The following is a 21,778-nucleotide window of genomic DNA, read 5'->3' as shown; positions in this document are numbered from 1 at the left end:
AATCGCCATTTGATTAGAGCGAGAGCAAAAACGGAAATTGATAGTTAACAGTGTGGCCGTGTGTACACTTATGAAGCAATAAATGATTATGATTATCTAAAATGTAGTTTAGTTTCCGCGGGAGCACGCAATCGGTTCATGTTTTAGGCCCCTCGTCCACGGCGACTTTTTGTAGCGATTCTGTCGCGCGGTTCCATCGATACAGTCGTAATCGCAATAAGGTCGCTATCTGTGTGCCCTCGCCCACATAAACGCAACTGCAACGAAACTGCAACTTTCTGATGATTCTGATGAATGAAACTGAAAGTTTCAAACTGGTCGCGTCATGTGTGGTCTCTCAACGGACGCTATGGCAGAAACTTAGATGCAACTCAAAAGTAACTAGCAGTTGCAGTTTCGTTGCAGTTGCGTTTCACCGTCTGTTATGGTCCTAACCCTCCCTCCGTTGTCTCCCCGATGTCATAATGACACGGTCGCGCGTTTGCATCGATACAGTCTAGTAGCGCGTTGGCATTTTTTTTATCCACAACGAGGAAGCTCTTGGCCTGTATCTCGCCTGATGGTAAGTGACGATCAGGCCGAAGGTGGAAGCGAGCTTCACCCGGAATCCTCAACCACGGAGGAACTGTAGTGCGTTGCAAATGCGACTAACGCAAAGCAATGTTATTACGAAACGCGCGACAAAAAGTCGCCGCGGACGAGGGCCCTAAGTGCTGCTCGAAGAGCTTAAAAATTGCTTCCTATTAAAATGAAATGTGACAATCATACCTGCAGTTCTCTCCATTGGTTCTCCAGTTCTTCCACTTGCTCAGTGATTTCTTGAGCGGCGTAGTGGTTCGCTTCTGTAGAATATAACCAATAATTATAAAAATTGTTTCATTTACCACACCAATCACTTTTACTCCTCAGAACTAGAGTTTATGACAAATCATATTTTATGTTTTTGTGTGATATTAGAGTAGGCGCACACCGTTGATTTTTCGTCGGCCGATAGTTTAGTCGGGCAGTTGATCAGTATGGGCATGTATGGGAGTACGCACACTACGCCGATTCGATTTGGCCGATTCTTCATACAAATTAAAAACGGGCACAACTATCGGCCAACTAAAAATCAACGGTGTGCGCCTACTCTTAAAGTTGCAGAATAATCATAGCTAAAGCTGCCTTTCCACAACAGATTTGGATGGAAAGTTTGGTACTTTGATGAGATAACCAGGATTCCATAGGTTGCCCTGCTAATTTTAGAGTAAAAACTAATTTAGTCAGGGCTGGAGAAATCTCAACGAGCTCTCTGATCATCTGGTCTGCGAGCACGTACATTATGTTGCTGTCGCGCTCGCACACTGACTGCGGGCGCCCGTCGCACAGTCGCGACAGCAATATAATTACGCGCGAGCGATAAGGATGGGTAGCTTGGGGTCATTAGACAAAATTCTACGTGCTCACGGACCGGGCTTTACTAGGGTTGTCAGCACTCACCGATGAGTTCTTCGCCGTGGTTTGCGACGTCGTCGATGCGGCCCTTGTTGGCGGCCAGTTCTGATTCGAAGGCCGCTTGCTTCTGGATCTTGCTTTGGAGGTTTGACAGGTCTCTGTGGGCAACAAAATTTATATAAATGTTATAAATGTGAGACTTATAATTCATATTATGTATGTACCATACGGGTCACTTAAAAATTAGGTATCGATGGTGAAAACGGGCATTACTATGTTTGTCTTTGTGACGCGCCTTGCGACGCATCGACAGCCCTAGCACCGAGCGCGGAGATTTTGACAACCCTACGGCTGCGCGGCCGCACGCCGCACGGACCGAGCTAATATAAGAGACGGCGGCGACCGCGGGCGCCTAGCATTCGCTCGGGAGCCATCGTAACAGCCAGACGATCGCGCGCGCGTCTACGGCTAATTACGCAAGAGTCCCTAGCGAATAGCTACCCTCACTGTTCCCACTAACCTGGCTCGATAGGACTTTCGGCTCGCGCGGTTTCCGTGACACGAGCGAACCATCGTTGCCTGTATACACATTCCAATCCTTACCGAGTGCATGCTTTACTCAATCCCGACCTGCGGTAGCAATCCCGCTGCCACCCTTCCTGGATTCCTCCCCACTCGCCACGTAGGTCCCAAGCCTTTTTACCTTTGGTACTCGAACCCCCACTTCGTTGACCTCGGTTACCGATTTGGTGAGCGGACCATCCTACCCCCCTAGTTTATAAGTATCCAAACTAACACTTGCTAAACCTCGCACAGGGCGCCGCCCCTCTCGCGGATACGTAAACTAGTCTCGGGACGCGAACCGGGCGCGTCGCTATCCCTCTAATAAAAACTCGTTTACTACATGGAACGAATTCATAGAACTCTTCACGTTGACATTTGTGAGCTGTGACAGTGACCTGTTAGCTAAAATAGTGAATTATAGGCAACATTACCGCCAAAAATTCACAGACTACCTGATTGAAATACAAACACTCATGCGCAGATACGCAAAAATGTCAAAAGAAGAAGAACTAAATAGAATCTACGAAAACATGAACACAAAATACAAGTTTTATATCAAGAAATCAGAAGTCGACTCGATAAGCAAATTGATACAACTGGCAAACGACTACGAGAACGTCACAGCAGAACGTCAAACTAGCTTCACAGAAAGAAAACCACGAAATGATCACCACGAAACAAGCATAAATCAAGAACACAAGGAGACGGCATCATACATACACAATTACAACACAAATACTTGCTGCTGGAGCTGTGGAAAACAAGGACACTCAATGAAAGATTGCAGAAGCAAAAAGGTACTATTTTGTAACGGCTGTGGCAAGATCGGCAAAATGAGTAAACAGTGTTGTAAGAAAACAAGTGAGTACACACAGGCCATGACAATGAACACAAGTACGCAAATATTTATTAACTGAGCGATTTACATAAAAATAGGTAGAGACACATTACTAGACTCAGGGGAAAACATAGGGCCCTATTACAAAATAGTTCAATTACAGGTGACCCCAATGCGATTAGATTAATTAATATTATCTAACAATCATTTTAAATAAAAAAAAACTCCGGACTGTTTGCATATGCTACTCTATTTTGTGTCTAAATGGATAAATGAACGAGTAATTGATTGAACGAATGAATGGACATAAGAATGAATTGCTCTATTGAACGGAAGAACGAGTGAAGAAATTAATAATTTAATGAAAGATTTTAAAAATTTATTGATTGGAAGATTGAACAAATGAACGAAAATATTAACGCGTGGACGAACGAATGAATGAACAAAGTTCACCTGTAATTCTGCTCGGCGGCCTGCTGCATCTTCAGCGCGATCCACTCGCGCTCGTGCTGCAGGTCCCTTGAGAACTGGTGGAGCTTAATGAACGAATGAATGAATGAACAGCCAAATCACCAATAGTTCTGCTCGGCTACTTGCTGCACCTCATGTTTCAGTCTCTAGTATTTGGTGAAGATGAACGAATGAATGAACGAATGAATGAATGAACGAAGTTCACCTGTAGTTCTGCTCAGCCGCCTGCTGCATCTTCAAGGCGATCCACTCACGCTCGTGCTGCAGATCCCTTGAGAACTGGTGGAGCTTAATGAACGAACGAATGAATGAATGAAGTTCACCTGTAGTTCTGCTCGGCCGCCTGCTGCACCTCATTTATTTATTTATTTATTTATTCATGAATAGAACGGTAGTACCAATTACACTATTCAAACAAGACGTAACAAAGCTCAGAATAACATTTAAGTAATTAAAAACAATTTAACTTTACTTAATTTAGGAAAAGTACATAAATCAGATGCGATTATTTTCACAGTAACCCAAACATTCTGCTAGTAACGTACTCCACCCCTCTGCAAATACGTCACATTTTGGTCATGTTTCAGTCTCTAGTGATTGGTGAAGATGAACGAATGAATGAATGAACGAATGAATGTTATTCAAATTTATGTATGCGAGTCATTTCTACTAGTATCTTAATATGTAAGTCTACATATTAGCACGTCACTACTTTGTTTAATATACCACGCAATCTTGTATACCCATTCTTATAAGATACACCATACAAGAATGCATGGTAAATTCAGTGAACTGCTCCTGAATCGAATGTACCTACTACTACTATTTATATTTATTTATATTAACCGGCAGACAGTGGTGACTGAGTTTGTTGCGGCGCTTCTTCTCAGCACTTGCCAAATGTTGGTCTCGAAGCGCTGGTAGGGTAAAAAGATTATGAGACATGTAGAGGCTCCTTAAGAGCAAAATGACGATTTGTAAGAACTATTTATTAGTCCAAACAAATAAAGAAATTTTGACTTTGACTTTGACTTGAATGAAGTTCACCTGTAATTCTGCTCGACGGCCTACTCGTGTTTCGGTCTCTAGTATTTGGTGAAGATGAACGAATGAATGAATGAACGAATGAATGAAGTTCACCTGTAGTTCTGCTCAGCCGCCTGCTGCATCTTCAGCGCGATCCACTCGCGCTCGTGCTGCAGATCCCTTGAGAACTGGTGAAGCTTAATGAATGAATGAACTACAATAAAAATCACCTATAGTTTTGCTCGGCCACCTTCTGTATCTTGGTTGCAGGTCTTTAGAAACAAATGCAGATGAATGGATGTACGACCAACTCATCTGTTGTTCTGCTCGGCGGCCTGCTGCACCTCGTTTCGGTCTCTAGTGATTGCAAATATGAACGAACGAATGAATGAATGAAGTTCACCTGTAATTCTGCTCGACGGCCTACTCGTGTTTCGGTCTCTAGTATTTGGTGAAGATGAACGAATGAATGAATGAACGAATGAATGAAGTTCACCTGTAGTTCTGCTCAGCCGCCTGCTGCATCTTCAGCGCGATCCACTCGCGCTCGTGCTGCAGATCCCTTGAGAACTGGTGAAGCTTAATGAATGAATGAACTACAATAAAAATCACCTATAGTTTTGCTCGGCCACCTTCTGTATCTTGGTTGCAGGTCTTTAGAAACAAATGCAGATGAATGGATGTACGACCAACTCATCTGTTGTTCTGCTCGGCGGCCTGCTGCACCTCGTTTCGGTCTCTAGTGATTGCAAATATGAACGAACGAATGAATGAATGAAGTTCACCTGTAATTCTGCTCGACGGCCTACTCGTGTTTCGGTCTCTAGTATTTGGTGAAGATGAACGAACGAATGAATGAATGAACGAATGAATGAAGTTTACCTGTAGTTCTGCTCAGCCGCCTGCTGCATCTTCAGCGCGATCCACTCACGCTCGTGCTGCAGATCCCTTGAGAACTGGTGGAGCTTAATGAACGAATGAATGAATGAACAGCCAAATCACCAATAGTTCTGCTCGGCTACTTGCTGCACCTCATGTTTCAGTCTCTAGTGATAGGTGAAGATGAACGAACGAATGAATGAATGAACGACAAACTCAACTGTAGTTATGCTCGGTGGCCTGCTGCATCTTCAGCGCGATCCACTCGCGCTCGTGCTGCAGATCCCTTGAGAACTGGTGAAGCTTAATGAATGAATGAACTACAATATAAATCACCTATAGTTTTGCTCGGCCACCTTCTGTATCTTGGTAGCAGGTCTTTAGAAACAAATGCAGATGAATGGATGTACGACCAACTCACATGTTGTTCTGCTCGGCGGCCTACTCGTGTTTCGGTCTCTAGTATTTGGTGAAGATGAACGAATGAATGAATGAATAAACGACAAACTCACCTGTAGTTCTGTTCAGCCGCCTGCTGCATCTTCAGCGCGATCCACTCGCGTTCGTGCTGCAGGTCCCTTGAGAACTGGTGCAGTTGCCTTGATTGTTCCAGCTTCACGCCGCGGGCTAGGCAGGACTCCTGTTGAGGGACAAAGGCATTTACTATTGTTACTCAAAATAGGGAAGCTCTAGGTCTGCATTTCAGATGATGGAGTATGAGGCTCAGTTTGAAGGTGGATGCGAGCTTTACCCATAACATTAAGGCTTGATTTCCTTTTAGGCTGACATCGGTGACCGACGTCAGCGATCATTTTGTAATCAAAAAACAAGGTTTGGTCGATGGCCACGCGAAAAAAAAAGACGCCACCTTAAATACAAAATCTGGCATTGCCATTTCGCAGGTGCCCAAACCTCACGTTTCAAAGACTTTTTTAGCACACCAGTCGTAGGGTCAAAAAAGGTATAAAATAAATTAGATTAAACCATCGGCCACACTGTTAACTATCCATTCCCGTTTTTGCTCTCGCTCTCATCAAATGGTGATTCTTTGCGATATAACGAGATGGCATGACAGGCAATGGATAGTTAACACTGTTGCCGATAGTACAGTCGCAAAATAAAAAGGTTCGTCACCTTAGTGTCGGTTTTCGCTTGCACTAGGTACTGTAAGAGTCAAACCTGCCAACATAACAGTGCAAGAAACAGTGCTGCTAACATTTAAATAAATATGACGTTTGCTAACGAATAAGGTTTTGCTTGTTTATTTTTCTATCCCATCTGTGCAATGCAATGATGACATTGACCAATTGACAACAGTTTTTTTTTATTTAACAGAAATAATAATGGCAGGTTGAACCAACAAGAAGATTTTAGTTTATCAATCATTATAATCTTCATGACAAGATAAATCGTCAAACAACTTTGATCTGAATAATTTTGGACTTCAGTGACGAACAGTTAAAGATTATTTTCTCTAACTCGAGATTATTCTGTAACATAGTTTCAAAAGGTAATATGTGCTCGCGATTCGTTGAAGGAATCAATTTGAAAACTGACGAACCTTTTTATTCCGTGACTGTACATAAGAATTTTTAATTTAACCACGATAAATACGAAGTCACGAACAAGACCAACACGTAAAACTGACCTTGAGTTTGTCCCTCCTCGCCAGTATCTCCGCCAGCCTCTTCTCAATATACTCCCTATCATAGTGGTCGTCTTGCAACATCCCTCGAGCGAATTTCTCCAGTTCGTCCACGCGGCCTAGCTGGGAATCCAGCAGTTTGGCGAACTCCGCGTGCTTGCGGATCAGGGTCTCTACGGCTGTCGGAATAAGGACGGGTTTAGAAAAAACTAGTGATAGAACAAACTTTGCTTAGATGGGACTAGAGAAAGATGAAGAGAAGAGAATATTGATTAATTTATCGACGAGTACTTCTATAGTCTGGTCTGCGAGCAAGTAGAATTTTGTCCAATGACCCCAAGCTACCCATCCTTATCGCTCGCGCGTAATTATGTTGCTGTCGCGCTCGCACACTCACTGCGGGCGCCCGTCGCACAGTCGCGACAGCAATGTTTACGCGCGAGCGATAAGGATGGGTAGCTTGGGGTCATTGGACAAGATTCTACGTGCTCACAGACCGGGCTTTAGCAAACTCATCAAAAAAGAACTTATAAAATCGTATTCAATCAAAAGGCATCCATTACTGGTCAAATGCCTAAGTTGGGTTAAAAAAAGATCTTGAGTGGCGACTACAGGCCGGAAAATGTAGCGTGGATAGGTTTCCCACTAGGTGGACCGACGATCTGATGAAGGTCGCGGGAAGTACCTGGATGCAAGCAGCGCAGGACTTATCGTGATGGAAACCATTGGGGAAGACCTTTAGCCAACAATGGACACCATTTAGCTGAAACTCTGAGGTACGTGAAATAAAAAATCTTTACGGACATATTTAATTAATTACTTTGACATAACTAAGTATTGTTACCTAATTATTTTGTTATAAAACTAATTTACTATATTTAATACTGTTAAGATAATATAATACTGTTTACGCAATATTTTAACATTTTTAACCATGATGTGTGTACACGTTTTTTTGGGTGATCATTTACATCTAAGCATATGTTACTATTATTTGTGATTTTTACTTGTTGTGTATGCCTAATAATAAATAAATGCATTTATAATATATCGGAGTTCCTTGACGATAAATCGAATTAATTTATGTAACCACCATTTTCTAATGTTGTCTGCAAATTGCTACTGTAACATGTCAACATTTTACGTGATTACCTATGATTCACAAATAAAGACTTATTATATTACTATTGTAATAACTGGCACACAATGCTACTTACCGTCGATGTTCTCTCCGAGGTCGATGTTGTTCAGGAAGGCTTCCTTAGCCGCGAGCCAGTCTTCCGTCTGCCGCGCCTGCTCCTTCAGCAGTTGCAGCTGGTGCGCCTGCGCATACAAACAATGTATGGTGAAAGAGGCCGACAATATTGTCGGAGTTTCTTACGCTGCAGTTTATTTAGTTATTTTTAATTATTTTTTTAACATTCTTTATTCATATTTTTCCAACAACAATGTACTTTTATAAAAAGGGAAACCTATATTACACAATCAGTCTAAATCTTATAATTAACATTTTCAATGCATCGCTGTTGGTTTCTATAAATAAATAAATTTATTGAGGCATACCAACAACATTAGTTGTAAGTAATTAGAAAGAAAGAAAGAAAATACATTTACTTGGCACATTTACATGAAAATCTTACTTATACATGGTCGACACTAGAAAATTCTTCTTCTTCTTTTCGTATCGACAACAAACCTACACAGTGTCAGCCCAAAACTCCGCCACAAGACTATAAATGATGATATCAATTTTCTGACTTTACCATACCATTTATATGCATATGTTAACATGGGCTAGCGTCGGCTCATATACCCATTTACCTAACACCCTGTAGAAGTTTAGTATGTATGCATGAGTTAGCAATGAAATGATTTTTATGACCATGTAAAATGTGTTGCACCGGACGTGGTCACATGCTGACTGGAGCGTCGTGTAAGTGATCCGTATGGTGGGTAGAATAATCTAATCTACCCTCATGTTATTATTTTCTCACCAGGTACACACTACACTTATTGTGTCCCTATTCCGTGAGAACGTCGACGCGTCCGAATTCCATTTCAAACTTTCCAATCAAACATCCAATATATTTTCTGAATCCAGTAATTAATAGTTTCCAATCTCGCTTGACTTCGCAGTGGAATCGACAACGGAGTGGAATGAAAAATTGCAAGACCAACTCATATTGCTCTGTAATACTTATGTTTTTCACACATATTTATGTACATAAATATCTTTATCTTTTATCTTCTCTAAACGGAAAGAATGCACTGACGCGACGGTCACATAGAATAGAGACACAATTAGTGTAGTGCGTGACGGTACTTGGAGAAGAAATAATAACGTGGTGGTAAAATTAGATAATTCTACCCATCTTACGGATCGCACTCGATGCTCCAGTCAGCCTGTGACCATGGCCGGTACAACCCGATCAAAACGAAATACAGGTAATACTCGTATTTCATTATTACAAACCCGCGTTTCGTGTTAAAACCTGTTTAAAAATATTTCATGTAAAATGTGACCAAGCATTACAAAGTCAATTATTTGCTACAAATATACTTTTAAAACGCGCTTACCTGCGTGATGTATTGCTTGCGCTGCAGCCAGGCGCCGTCCAGCGTGCGGGACAGTTGTTCCACGCGCTGCTTATTCTCCGGGACATGTTCCACCTCCTTCTGGAGGGACAGGATGGCTTTCTGACGCCCGTCGATCTCGGCCTAGAAGATGGGCTTTAAAAAGCGCCGTTACCTGTGTGATGTATTGCTTGCGCTGCAGCCAGGCGCCGTCCAGCGTGCGGGACAGATGTTCCACGCGCTGCTTCTTCTCCGGGACATGTTCCACTTCCTTCTGGAGGGACAGGATGGCTTTCTGACGCCCGTCGACCTCGGCCTAGAAGATAGGCTTTAAAAAGCGCCGTTACATGCGTTATGTACTGCTTGCGCTGCAGCCAGGCGCCGTCCAGCGTGCGGGACAGATGTTCCACGCGCTGCTTCTTCTCCGGAACATGTTCCACCTCCTTCTGGAGGGACAGGATGGCCTTCTGACGCCCGTCGATCTCGGCCTAGAGGATAGGCTTTAAAAAGCGCCGTTACCTGCGTTATGTACTGCTTGCGCTGCAGCCAGGCGCCGTCCAGCGTGCGGGACAGATGTTCCACGCGCTGCTTCTTCTCCGGAACATGTTCCACCTCCTTCTGGAGGGACAGGATGGCTTTCTGACGCCCGTCGATCTCAGCCTGGAAGAAAACATAACGATGTTACTAATGGAAGAACGTTTACAATTACATTTTACATGCGTACATTACTTGATTTTTCGAAAACGCGCGGGTGACGAGAAACTGTGGATAATTTCATAAATGGCAATGCCAGATTTTGTATGGAAGGTGGCGTCTTTTTTTTTCGCGCGGCCATCGACCAAACATTATTTTTTGATTACAAAATAGTGTAATAAACCAAACTTACTATGACGTGTATACATACCTCTAAACTTAGTCTGAACTGAGTTACGAGCATTAAAAGTTCGATGATTTTACATACTAGATTTGCTTTCTGCGCGTAAGTTTTGTAAGAAATTGCAACAAAATAGGTGGTAAACAAACAAAGGTTTAAAACCTTTAAGAAAAGATTACGCACCACGGACAAAAAATTAAATTCAGGGGGCCTATCTTATGAGCAATTAGCAACTACCTGCCAATAATATTTTCACAAAATCGCTTAAAAGCACGGAAATTTTTCCTTGTCGCGACAAGATCGGTGTAATAAATTGCGGAAACAGATGTATGTTGTATTGAATTAAGCATTATATCACGTTCATTGTTTTTTGTGATAGGAAGCAAACGAGCAGACGGATCACCTGATGGTAAGTGATTACCGTCGCCCATAGACACCCGCAGACCCAGGGGCGTTACAGGTGCGTTGCCGGCCTTTAAGGTGAAGATTCACTCTCTTCTTGAAAGCTTGCTGACCTGATGATGGTAATGACGTACCTTCCTCTCGTGGTGCAGCTCCAAGGCGGCCTCCGCGTCAGGCACGCTCTCGGGCGGCGCGGCGCTGTCCATGCGCTTGATGCTCTCCGACACCCACAGCTCCAGCTCCTGGGAAATAAAATAATAACGTAAGGTATAGTAGAAAGTTCTCGAGTGGCGACCACGGGCTGGAAGACGTAGCGTGGGCAGGCCTCCTACTAGGTGGACCGACGATCTGGTAAAGGTCGCGGGAAGAGCCTGGATGCGGGCAGCGCAAGACCGTTCATTGTGGAAAACCTTGCGGGAGGCCTTTGTCCAGCAGTGGACGTTATTTGGCTGAAACGATAGTAGACTGCCTGAAGACTAGAGTGTACAACCAATGTGTGTTATATAACTTATGGCTCGGAAACGTGGCCTCTCACTATGGGCCTTATACAGAAGCTCAAAGTTGCACAGCGTGCTATGGAGAGGGCTACGCTTGGTGTTTCTTTGCGAGATCGAATCAGAAATGAAATCCGTAAACGAACCAAAGTCGCTAACATAGCCCGACGGTTTAGCAAGCTGAAGTGGCAATGGGCAGGGCACATAGTGCGCAGAACTGACGGCCGATGGGGCAGCAAGGTTCTGGAATGGAGGCCGCGTACCGGAAAACGCAGCGTGGGACGTCCACCTACAAGGTGAATCGTAAAGGTAGCAGGGAAGCGCTGGACGCAGGCCGCTACCAATCGATCAACATGGAAAGCATTGGGGGAGGCCTATGTTCAGCAGTGGACGTCCTATGGCTGGGATGATGATGATGAAGGTATAGTAGAGTAGATAAATAACTACCACCATTGAGGATAATTATGTTTATAAGATAACCTTATTTTTCCGAGGCACACCATCTATACAGGGTGGAAACGATAAGTAACCTCACTCGATTATTTCTAAACTATACAAGATATCGTAAAACTGGTTACTGATTTTAATTGCTTCACAAGCTCTATCCAATGGTATCAAAATAGGTCACAGAATAAACTGGATCTAACCAACAATTCAATGTTTCCTTAATGTTTGAGTGTTATCGGTCCACGCTAATGATCCATGAGTGCACACGCACACTACAGTAATGCCTTACGTATTGCTCGGACCACACTCCCCGCACCCCGCGCGACCGGGACCACACATTGCTGGGGCGCGTCCGAGTGGATGACAGGATGACGTGGATGACAGGGTGACGTGGATGACAGGATGACGTAGATGATGGGATGATGTGGATGACGGGGTGACGTGGATGACATGGATTACAGGATGATATGGATGACATGGAAGACAGGATGACGTGGATGGCAGGATGATATGGAAGACAGGATGACGTTGATAACAGGATGACATGGATGACAGGATGACATGGATGACAGGATGATATGGATGACAGGATGACATGGATGATATGGATGACGTGGATGACAGGTCGACGAAGATGACAGGATAACGTGGATGACAGGATGTCCGGATGACACCAGTGAACCTAACCTAAAGATAATTAGAACTAAACTAACCTTCAAAGTCTCATCGAACTTGTGTTCTGCGATGGCCTCCTCCAACAGAGCGGTGCGCTTGTCCGCCAACTTCTGCAGGTTGTCCCATCCTTCGCGGAGGCTCTCCAGGCTGTCTTCTATCTCTTTCGCGCGGTCCGGGTGCCTGCGGGAGGGACAGAGATGGTTATTTATGTCAAGGACAAGTGCGCTATGCGTTACAAGTTTCTGTAAGATATCAAATCAGACAAGAAGAAAGTTTTAGGAGAAACATAGACGGTTATACAGGGTGGAAACAATAAGTGATCTCACCCGATTATTTCTAAACTATACATGATATCGAAAAACTGCTTACTGATCCTGAAAGTGCTTCACGAGCTCTTTCAAACGGTGCTAATAATAGGTTTCAGAATAAACTGGAACTATCCGAAAATTCAATGTTCAAATGACGTTCACTGTAGGACAAAGGTCTCCCACAAGGAATTCCACAACAACCGGTCCTGTGCTGCCCGCATCCAGGTACTTCCAGCGACTTTCACCAGATCGTCGGTCCACCTACTGGACGATTTCCTTCACTACCTTTCGACCCGTGCCTGCCTTTCGAGAACTTTTCTGCCCCAATGGCTATCAGCTGTACGAGCTAACTACCTACCTGTCTACTGCCATTTGATTTTAGCATTTCTGCAAACTATGTATTAGTAACACGATGGCCCACCTACAGGATACTATTCGACAAGGCCTCACATACGAGCGAACATTGACTCACGCACGCGTATTCTTGTGGCTGTACGTAGTACTTATTATTATTCTGTGGTATTGCCAAGATGGTGGTAACTTGCCAGAAGGAATTTGAAAGAGCCCTACCGACATCTATGGATGATGTTATGACACTCATTCCTTCAGCCTCCACAGCCTTGATCTTGTCTCCCACGGCTCTGGTCTCGGCAGCTCTGGCAATATGGCGCCTTTGTACCTTTAGAATGTCGTGCTCCTATAGTGACTACTAAATGAACTAATGATATGACACTCACTCTGCAGCCAGCTTGGTGTCTCCAGCCTCCAGCATCTTGATCTTAGCCACATTCCGCCGCTGAATCTTTAGATATCTACAGCTGCTCCTGTCTTGTGAACTAAAGCCCGGTCTGTGAGCACGTAGAATTTTGTCCAATGACCCCAAGCTACCCATCCTTATCGCTCGCGCGTAATTATATAGCTGTCGCGACTGTGCGACGGGCGCCCGCAGTGAGTGTGCGAGCGTGACAGCAACATAATTACCCGCGAACGATAAGGATGGGTAGCTTGGGGTCATTGGACAAAATTCTACGTGCTCGCAGACCAGACTATAGATGACCTGATGAACTTTAATTTTGGCTATATCTGTCCAAATATGACACTTACTCTGCAGCCAGCTTAGTTCCTTCAGCTTCCAAAGCCTTGATCTTGTCTCCCACGGCTCTGGTCTCGGCCGCCCTGGCAATATGGCGGCGCTGCAACTCTCTTGCAGCCGACAACTCACGCCCGCGTTCAGTGCTGCTGAACAGCGCTGCCTTCTTGGCGATACGCTCTTCTGTGTCTTCTACGTCCCTGTAAATATATAAAAAATCAATAAAAATCCAGAAAAAACCAGTAAAAATTGGATATGTCATCGTAAAATTGTAAAGTAAGTTTAAAGCTAAGCGTCCACTTGTCGGTATCGTACGCAACGGACGTGTAGACGCATCGTACGAAACACATCGTATCGGATGTGCAATGCGGACAGGTGGACGCACTTATATGAGTTTCTATAAATAATACTACGATCCGTTGCGTGCGATACGTCCGATGAGTACGATACCGACATGTGGACGCTTAGCTTTAACATCAATAAAAATCCAGAAAAAAGCAGTAAAAATTTGATGTCATCGTAAAATTGTAACCTTATTTAATCCACCGTTATAGATGACCCTCGCTGAACTGTCCCACCAAACTCAATGACAGGGGGGCGCTACCATCGTTCAACTATATGGTTTCCAACATGGCAAAAATCGGAACCAGCGATCCTGTATAGACGGTGGCGCCCCACTGTCAATGTCATGGACAGGACAGTTCAGTATTTTGGAACTTTAGTTTACAACCTCATTTGGCTAGGACATATCTCGTGACATCACACAAGTGACTTGACAAAGAACACGTCGCGCCAAGACGTCACGCTACTGACTTAGCTAGGAACACGTCTTGTTGCAAGTTGCAACGTCAACCTCGTGACTTAGCAAGGACACGTCTCGCAGATACCTCACTCTCGTGCTCGCTGTTAGACCCGGGTCGCTACGCTCGTGACTGTTAGACTCCGGGATGCTACGCTCGTGACTGTTAGACCCGGGATGCCACGCTCGTGACTGTTAGACCCGGGATGCTACGCTCGTGACTGTTAGACCCGGGATGCTACGCTCGTGACTGTTAGACCCGGGATGCCACGCTCGTGACTGTTAGACCCGGGATGCTACGCTTGTGACTGTTAGACCCGGGATGCTACGCTTGTGACTGTTAGACCCGGGACGCTACGCTCGTGACGTTAGACCCGGGACGCTACGCTCGTGACGTTAGACCCGGGTCGCTACGCTCGTGACTGTTGACCTGGGATGCCAAATTCAAATTTTCAAATTCATTTATTCACAGAAATACACGTCCATTAGATGTTTGTAAATAATCAATTTCGTTACAGTGTACCTTGCCATGACTGGCATGTGAAAGTTAATTAGGAGAACATGTCAAAATATTAATAATCTTATGAAAAGTCATTTGATAAAATCATAACAATGTCAACAATCCAATTATACTAATCATTACAATTAAATGTCAATTACATAAAATAACACACAACCAATATTAATACATAAAATTTCACAATTATTTAATTCTAAAAAAACTCATTTACAGAGTAGAAACATTTATCGAGCAGCCACTTGTGCAATACATTTCTAAATTCAGGCATAGAAGCTCCCTGTATATAAGCTGGCAGTTTATTGAAAACTCTTATAGCCATACAAAATACATTTCTTTTATATAACGTTAAATTAATTTTGGGCAAATACAATCTGTTCTTGTGGCGAGTAGTCTTTTCTAATACCTGTTCATGCGTCTTAAAATTATCAGGATGTTTTTTTACAAATAGGCATAATTCCTTGATATATAAACATGGCAATGGCAATATTTTTAATTTTTTGAAGAGTGGCTTACAACTATCTCTATAGCCTGCCCCACACATCGCACGCATGCATTTTTTTTGTATTTTAAATACTTTTTCGGAATCAACAGAGTTCCCCCAGAGAATAATTCCATAATTTAGTATAGAGGAGACATAACCGTAATATGCCGACATCATTGCTTCATTGTTTGAAACGTATTTTAATCTTTTTAATACAAATACAAATCAATTTCACAATTATTTAATTCTAAAAAAACTCATTTACAGAGTAGAAACATTTATCGAGCAGCCACTTGTGCAATACATTTCTAAATTCAGGCATAGAAGCTCCCTGTATATAAGCTGGCAGTTTATTGAAAACTCTTATAGCCATACAAAATACATTTCTTTTATATAACGTTAAATTAATTTTGGGCAAATACAATCTGTTCTTGTGGCGAGTAGTCTTTTCTAATACCTGTTCATGCGTCTTAAAATTATCAGGATGTTTTTTTACAAATAGGCATAATTCCTTGATATATAAACATGGCAATGGCAATATTTTTAATTTTTTGAAGAGTGGCTTACAACTATCTCTATAGCCTGCCCCACACATCGCACGCATGCATTTTTTTTGTATTTTAAATACTTTTTCGGAATCAACAGAGTTCCCCCAGAGAATAATTCCATAATTTAGTATAGAGGAGACATAACCGTAATATGCCGACATCATTGCTTCATTGTTTGAAACGTATTTTAATCTTTTTAATACAAATACAAATCTGTCTAGCCACCCTCGTGACTGTTAGACCCGGGATACTATAATCGTGACTGTTAGACTCCGAATGCTATGCTCGTGACGTTACATCCGAGTCGCTACTCTCGTGACTGTTAGACCCGGAACGCTACGCTCGTGACTTGGCTAAGAACACGTCTAGTCGAGATGTCACGCTACTGACTTGGTTAGGAACACGTTCACAACGTGTCGCGTTCGTTACTTGGCTAGGAATACTTCGTGACGTCACATTTGTGACTTAGCTAGGAAAACGTCGTGAAGTCACGAACTTGTCCAGAAACATGTCGCGATGGAACGCCACACTTGCGACTTGGCTCGGAACACGATGCGACTGTTAGACCCGGGATGCTACGGACGTACCTGTTGAAGGAGTGTATCTCGAGCGCCGCGTTGAGGTTGTCCCGGTACTGCTGCAGCGCGCCGCTCAGCGCTCGCCACTTGGCTAGGAACACGTCGCGCCGGGATGCCACGCTCGTGGCTTGCTGCGTCGGGCCCTGGGACAATTTGGTTATTATTAATATTGTGGAATAAAAACAAAACAGTTTGGCCTCATTTCATAGTGTATTACAAGCCAAATGTCAATATCGAAGTAGTTCGTGAGTGTAAGTATAAACCCTGGAACTTCAACTTAATGACAACACGATTGGTATCGTTCGTTAGTTTCAGCCAAATGACGTCCACAGCTGGACAAAGGCCTCCCCCAAGGTTTTCCACAATGAACGGGAACGGTCCTGCGCTGCCCGCATCCAGGCTCTTCCCGCGACCTTTACCAGATCGTCGGTCCACCTTGTAGGAGGCCTGCCCACGCTACGTCTTCCAGCCCGTGGTCGCCACTCGAGAACTTTCCTTTGGTATCGTATAATGCTCCATTTTGTTAGAAATAAGAAAGAAAGAAACATTTATTTATTGCTAAGGACATCACATAAAGACCCCTAACTCTTAGGGCCTCTGCTAAAACTCGACGGGCACTCGCGTGTATTGCATAAATAAATTTTCGATACAGAACCGCGTGCTCGCACGCAAGTTTTAGTCCTTAGCTCTTTCTATTTTCTATTTTAAAGGGTTTTGCCAAATTGTTACAAAAATGGTGTCATATGTAAACCTTGTGTTATTTTTGGGATACCCTATATTATAATACGAATATCTAAGTTACCTGTTGTAGCAGCTTGTCGGCGAGTGCGCATATGCTCTTGACATGCTTATCGTCGACCTTCATATCGCTGTCCAGGTCATCCAGCTTGCGGAGTAACGCGCTGCAGTGCTCGTAGTCGCGGCCTAATTCGTGAGCTTGCACCTGGAAGATAGGGAATGTTTAACCGACTTCAAATATAGAAGGATGTTCTCATTGAGGGCTAATAATGAAAAATATTGTTTTTATACTCCAGTTGGCACCACTGGCTATTGAAAAGACCCTACTTTACAGTGGCGCCATCCTGGTGAGTGCAAATGCGATTCTTCCTACCGCTTCAGCGCTAAAAAGTTGGCACCACACCTTTGCCATTAGCAAGTGACCTGACGTTACTCTACTGACCCCAACTGGTGATCGCTAACTCGACAGCCTTCAGATCGATTTAGATTTGAACCAATATGACTATTATTTGGCCAGTCATTCGGTCATCTAGAGAATGAAATGAGGCAATGACGAACGATGGCCAGAATGATCACACTTTTAATTATACCATAGTTGAGTACTTACCATCATCTCCTTGTCTCTGATCCAGGCTTCAATCTTGTCCAGGTGCTGGTTGAACTCCAATATGTCTTGAGCTTCCTCCAAGCCACGACCTGAAAATGAGCAAATTGATAAGTTTTCTGCTTTTAAACACCTCAATTAGAATAATTATAACTTTAAAAAAAAATAAAACCGACTTCAAATGCGTGAACACAAAAAAAAACTAAAAATTAAAAATATTGCGTATAAAAAAGTTCATCCCCAATTTTCCACCCTTGGGGGTGAAATATTTTCTTCAAATTCGCATGAAACCACCCTTTTGATAATACCTATTCAACAAAAAAATAATCGTTCAAATTGATTTATAATCGGCGGAGATATTGCGTATAAAAAATTTCATCCCCAATTTTCTACCCTTGGGGGTTGTTTTTTCTATTATTAAATTTAAATGGGACCACCCTTGAGGTATTACCTATACGCCGAAAAAAGATTTGTTCAAATCGGTTCATAATTGGCGGAGTTATCGCGTAACAAACAGAAAAAAAAACATACGGGTCGAATTGAGAACCTCCTCCTTTTTTGAAGTCGGTTGAAAATACAGTAAAGTGTGAGTCGTCCCTTCACCTACTTTGTTGACTACCCAATAGGGGATCAGAGAACACTGGTCCTCCTCAATAGGTTCTCCCGTGAGAGTCAAGTTGATGGTGTCAAAAACCCTATTCGTGTCCTTGTTTGGGATTAAGCGTCTTGATCTAGTCTCATAGCAGCTACTCAAATCAAACATACCTTTCTGCTCCGCGGCCTCCTCCAGCTGCCGCCACTGGTGCTCCAGCGCTTGCAGCTGCTTATGAAGTGTCTTAGCCTAGACTAAAAGTAGCTACTGAAATGAAACTACGCTGTAGCTTTCTCCAGCTTAATTCTAGAGTGTCTTGGTCTAGTCTAACAGCATCTTCCCTAAAGAAACCTACCATTCTGCTCTGTGGCTTTCATTAGTCTCTACTGCTCCTTAAGCGCTTGCAGCTGCTTTGTGAAGACCTCTGGTTCAACAGCAGATTCCCTCAAAGAAACTCACCCTTCTGCTCAGTAGCCTCTTCCAGCTGCCGCCACTGCTCCTCCAGCGCTTGCAGCTGCTTCTCTGTGAAGACCTGGTGCTTCTAGTGTCTTGACCTGGTTTAACAACAGATTCCCTCAAAGTAACTTACCTTTCTGCTCCGTAGCTTCCTCCAGCTGCCTCCACTGCTCCTCCAGCGCTTGCAGCTGCTTCTCCACCTCCGCGTCAGGCCGCAGTTGCTTCTAGAGTGTCTTGGTCTAGCCTAACAGCACCTTCCCTCAAAGAAACTCACCCTTCTGCTCAGTGGCTTCTTCCAGCTTACTCCACTGTTATTTAAGCGCTTGCATCTGCTTCTGCAGTGTCTTGGCCTAGTCTAAAAGCAGATTCTCTCAAAGAAACCTACCCTTCTGTTCAGTAGCCTCCTCCAGCTGCCGCCACTGGTGCTCCAGCGCTTGCAGCTGCTAGAGTGTCTTTAGTCTCTCTTATTTTCATTGGCTTCTTCCACTGTTCCTTCAGCGCTTGCCAATGCTTCTGGAGTGGATTAACCTACCCTTTTGTTCAGTGGCTTCTTCCAGCTGCCTCCACTGCTCCTCCAGCGCTTGCAGCTGCTTCTCGACCTCCGCGTCAGGCCGCAGTTGCTTCTAGAGTGTCTTGGTCCAGTCTAACAGCATCTTCCCTCAAAGAAACCTACCCTTCTGCTCAGTGGCTTCTTCCAGCTGCCTCCACTGCTCCTCCAGCGCTTGCCCTTCAAAGAAACCTACCCTTCTGCTCTGTAGCCTCCTCCAACTGCCGCCACTGCTCCTCTAGCGCTTGCAGCTGCTACTAGAGTGTCTTTAGTCACTCTTCTTTTCATTCCTACTTTCATGGCTACTTCCACTGTTCCTTCAGCGCTTGCCAATGCTTCTGGAGTGGATAAAACAAAGATAAACCTACCCTTCTGCTCTATAGCCTCTTCCAGCTGCCGCCACTACTCTTCCAGCGCTTGCAGCTGCTATTGGAGTGTCTTGGTCCAGTTTAACAGCAGCCATTCGAATGAAACCACATATAAAACCTACCCTTCTGCTCTGTAGCCTCCTCCAGCTGCCTCCACTGCTCCTCCAGCGCTTGCAACAGCTTATGAAGTGTCTTAGCCTAGCCTAATACCTGCTACCTTAAGGAAACTCACCCTTCTGCTCAGTGGCTTCTTCCAGCTGCCTCCACTGCTCCTCCAGCGCTTGCAGCTGCTTTTTGAGTGTCTTAACCTAGTCTAAAAGCAGATTCCTTCAAAGAAACCTACCCTTCTGCTCTGTAGCCTCCTCCAGCTGCCTCCACTGCTCCTCCAGCGCTTGCAGCTGCTTCTTTGTGAAGACCTGGTGCTTCTAGAGTATCTCATTTTAATCTAACAGCAGCTAGCAGCACCTTTTGCAGTCAATAATACCTTTTTGCTCAGTAGCCTCCTCCAGCTGCCTCCACTGCTCCTCCAGCGCTTGCAGCTGCTTCCCGACCTCTGCATCAGGCCGCAGCTGCGCCGCCAGCGCGCCGACCTCGGCCAGGCGCGCCTTGTTCGCGGCCAGCTCCGCGGTGAAGGCTTGATGCTACTCCGAAACACCGTTCACGTAGTTCCGGGTCTGTCTCTCACTGTTACTCGCGCTGGCGTCTCGCTTTGTGTGAGAGGGATAGCAATGTTCGAAGCTTCGGATCACAGTTTTCGGAGTAATACTGCTGGTGATTCTGGAGTGTCTAGGTGGAGTGTCTTGGTCTAGTCTAACAACAGCTACCTTAAAGAAACCTTACTGGGGCTACTCCGAAACACCGTTCACGTAGTTCCGGGTCTGTCTGTCATTGTTACTCGCGCTGGCGTCTCGCTTTGCGTGAGAGGGATAGCATGTTTGAAGCTTCGGATCACAGTTTTCGGAGTAATACTGCTGGTGCTTCTAGTGTCTAGGTATAATCTAACAGCTATTCAAATGAAACTACGCTGTAGCTTTCTCCAGCTGTCTCTACTGTTATTTCAGCGCTTGCAGCTGCTGCTCTGTGAAGACCTGGTGCTTCTGGAGTGTCTTGGTCTGGTCTAACTCACCCTTTTGTTCCGTCGCCTCTTCCAGCTGTCTTTACTGCCCCTTAAGCGCTTGCAGCTGCTACTGGAATGTCTTAGCCTAGCCTAACAGCAGCTGCCTTAATGAAACCTACCCTTCTGCTCTGTTGCTTCCTCCAGCTGTCTCTACTGCTTTGCCTTTGTAAACGCCTAGTGCCTTCTGGAGTGTTTAGACCAGTCTACAAGCAGCGTCACTTAATCCAGCTGTCTTCACTGGTCTTTTAACACTTGTAGCTGCTTCTTCTACAGAATCAGCTGCTCCCTGATTCTGTAGCACGCTGAACAGTCTAGCACAAACTACTTGAATGAAACCACAAATCAAACCTACCCTTCTGCTCCGTAGCCTCCTCCAGCTGCCTCCACTGCTCCTCCAGCGCTTGCAGCTGCTGCTCGACCTCCGAATCAGGCCGCAGCTGCGCCGCCAGCGCGCCGACCTCGGCCAGGCGCGCTTTGTTCGCGGCTAATTCCGCGGTGAAGGCTTGATGCTTCTGGAGTTTCTTGATCTTGTCTTCGAGGCTTGTGACTTCGCCTGGGAAGTTGAAATAGAAAAATCTTTATTTGACACAAAATAGATGGCAACACCAACCCAGGTGCTGGTCAGTGGTGACTTTTGCTCACTTGAATTGATTGACGAAAAAATCGTGACATACTCTGATGCTGAATAGCAGTGAGGTAGGCTTACTTG

General features: G+C 44.4%; 1 protein-coding gene across 1 annotated transcript in view; it reads right to left on the bottom strand.

The window, feature by feature from the left end:
- kst (spectrin beta chain, non-erythrocytic 5 kst) overlaps positions 1-21,778 on the bottom strand; it is a gene marked incomplete at its 5' end in the record, with an annotated part of 87,127 nt that overhangs the window by 40,615 nt on the left and 24,734 nt on the right. Inside the window, 13 exons of the mRNA XM_028320934.1 lie at positions 769-842; positions 1,480-1,592; positions 5,725-5,852; positions 6,861-7,036; positions 8,075-8,180; positions 9,951-10,091; positions 10,842-10,949; positions 12,362-12,503; positions 13,736-13,921; positions 16,657-16,790; positions 17,450-17,590; positions 17,993-18,081; positions 21,422-21,622. Coding sequence (XP_028176735.1) covers positions 769-842; positions 1,480-1,592; positions 5,725-5,852; positions 6,861-7,036; positions 8,075-8,180; positions 9,951-10,091; positions 10,842-10,949; positions 12,362-12,503; positions 13,736-13,921; positions 16,657-16,790; positions 17,450-17,590; positions 17,993-18,081; positions 21,422-21,622 — 1,739 coding nt within the window. The remainder of the gene's footprint in view (positions 1-768; positions 843-1,479; positions 1,593-5,724; positions 5,853-6,860; positions 7,037-8,074; positions 8,181-9,950; positions 10,092-10,841; positions 10,950-12,361; positions 12,504-13,735; positions 13,922-16,656; positions 16,791-17,449; positions 17,591-17,992; positions 18,082-21,421; positions 21,623-21,778) is intronic.

The sequence above is a fragment of the Ostrinia furnacalis genome, unplaced genomic scaffold, assembly GCF_004193835.3.
Source record: "Ostrinia furnacalis isolate ACB-3 unplaced genomic scaffold, ASM419383v2 OfSCF7462, whole genome shotgun sequence".
Classification (NCBI taxonomy): Eukaryota; Metazoa; Arthropoda; class Insecta; order Lepidoptera; family Crambidae; genus Ostrinia; species Ostrinia furnacalis.
Note: the sequence above shows the minus strand (reverse complement) of the source record. Positions and strands in the feature narration are given on the sequence as shown.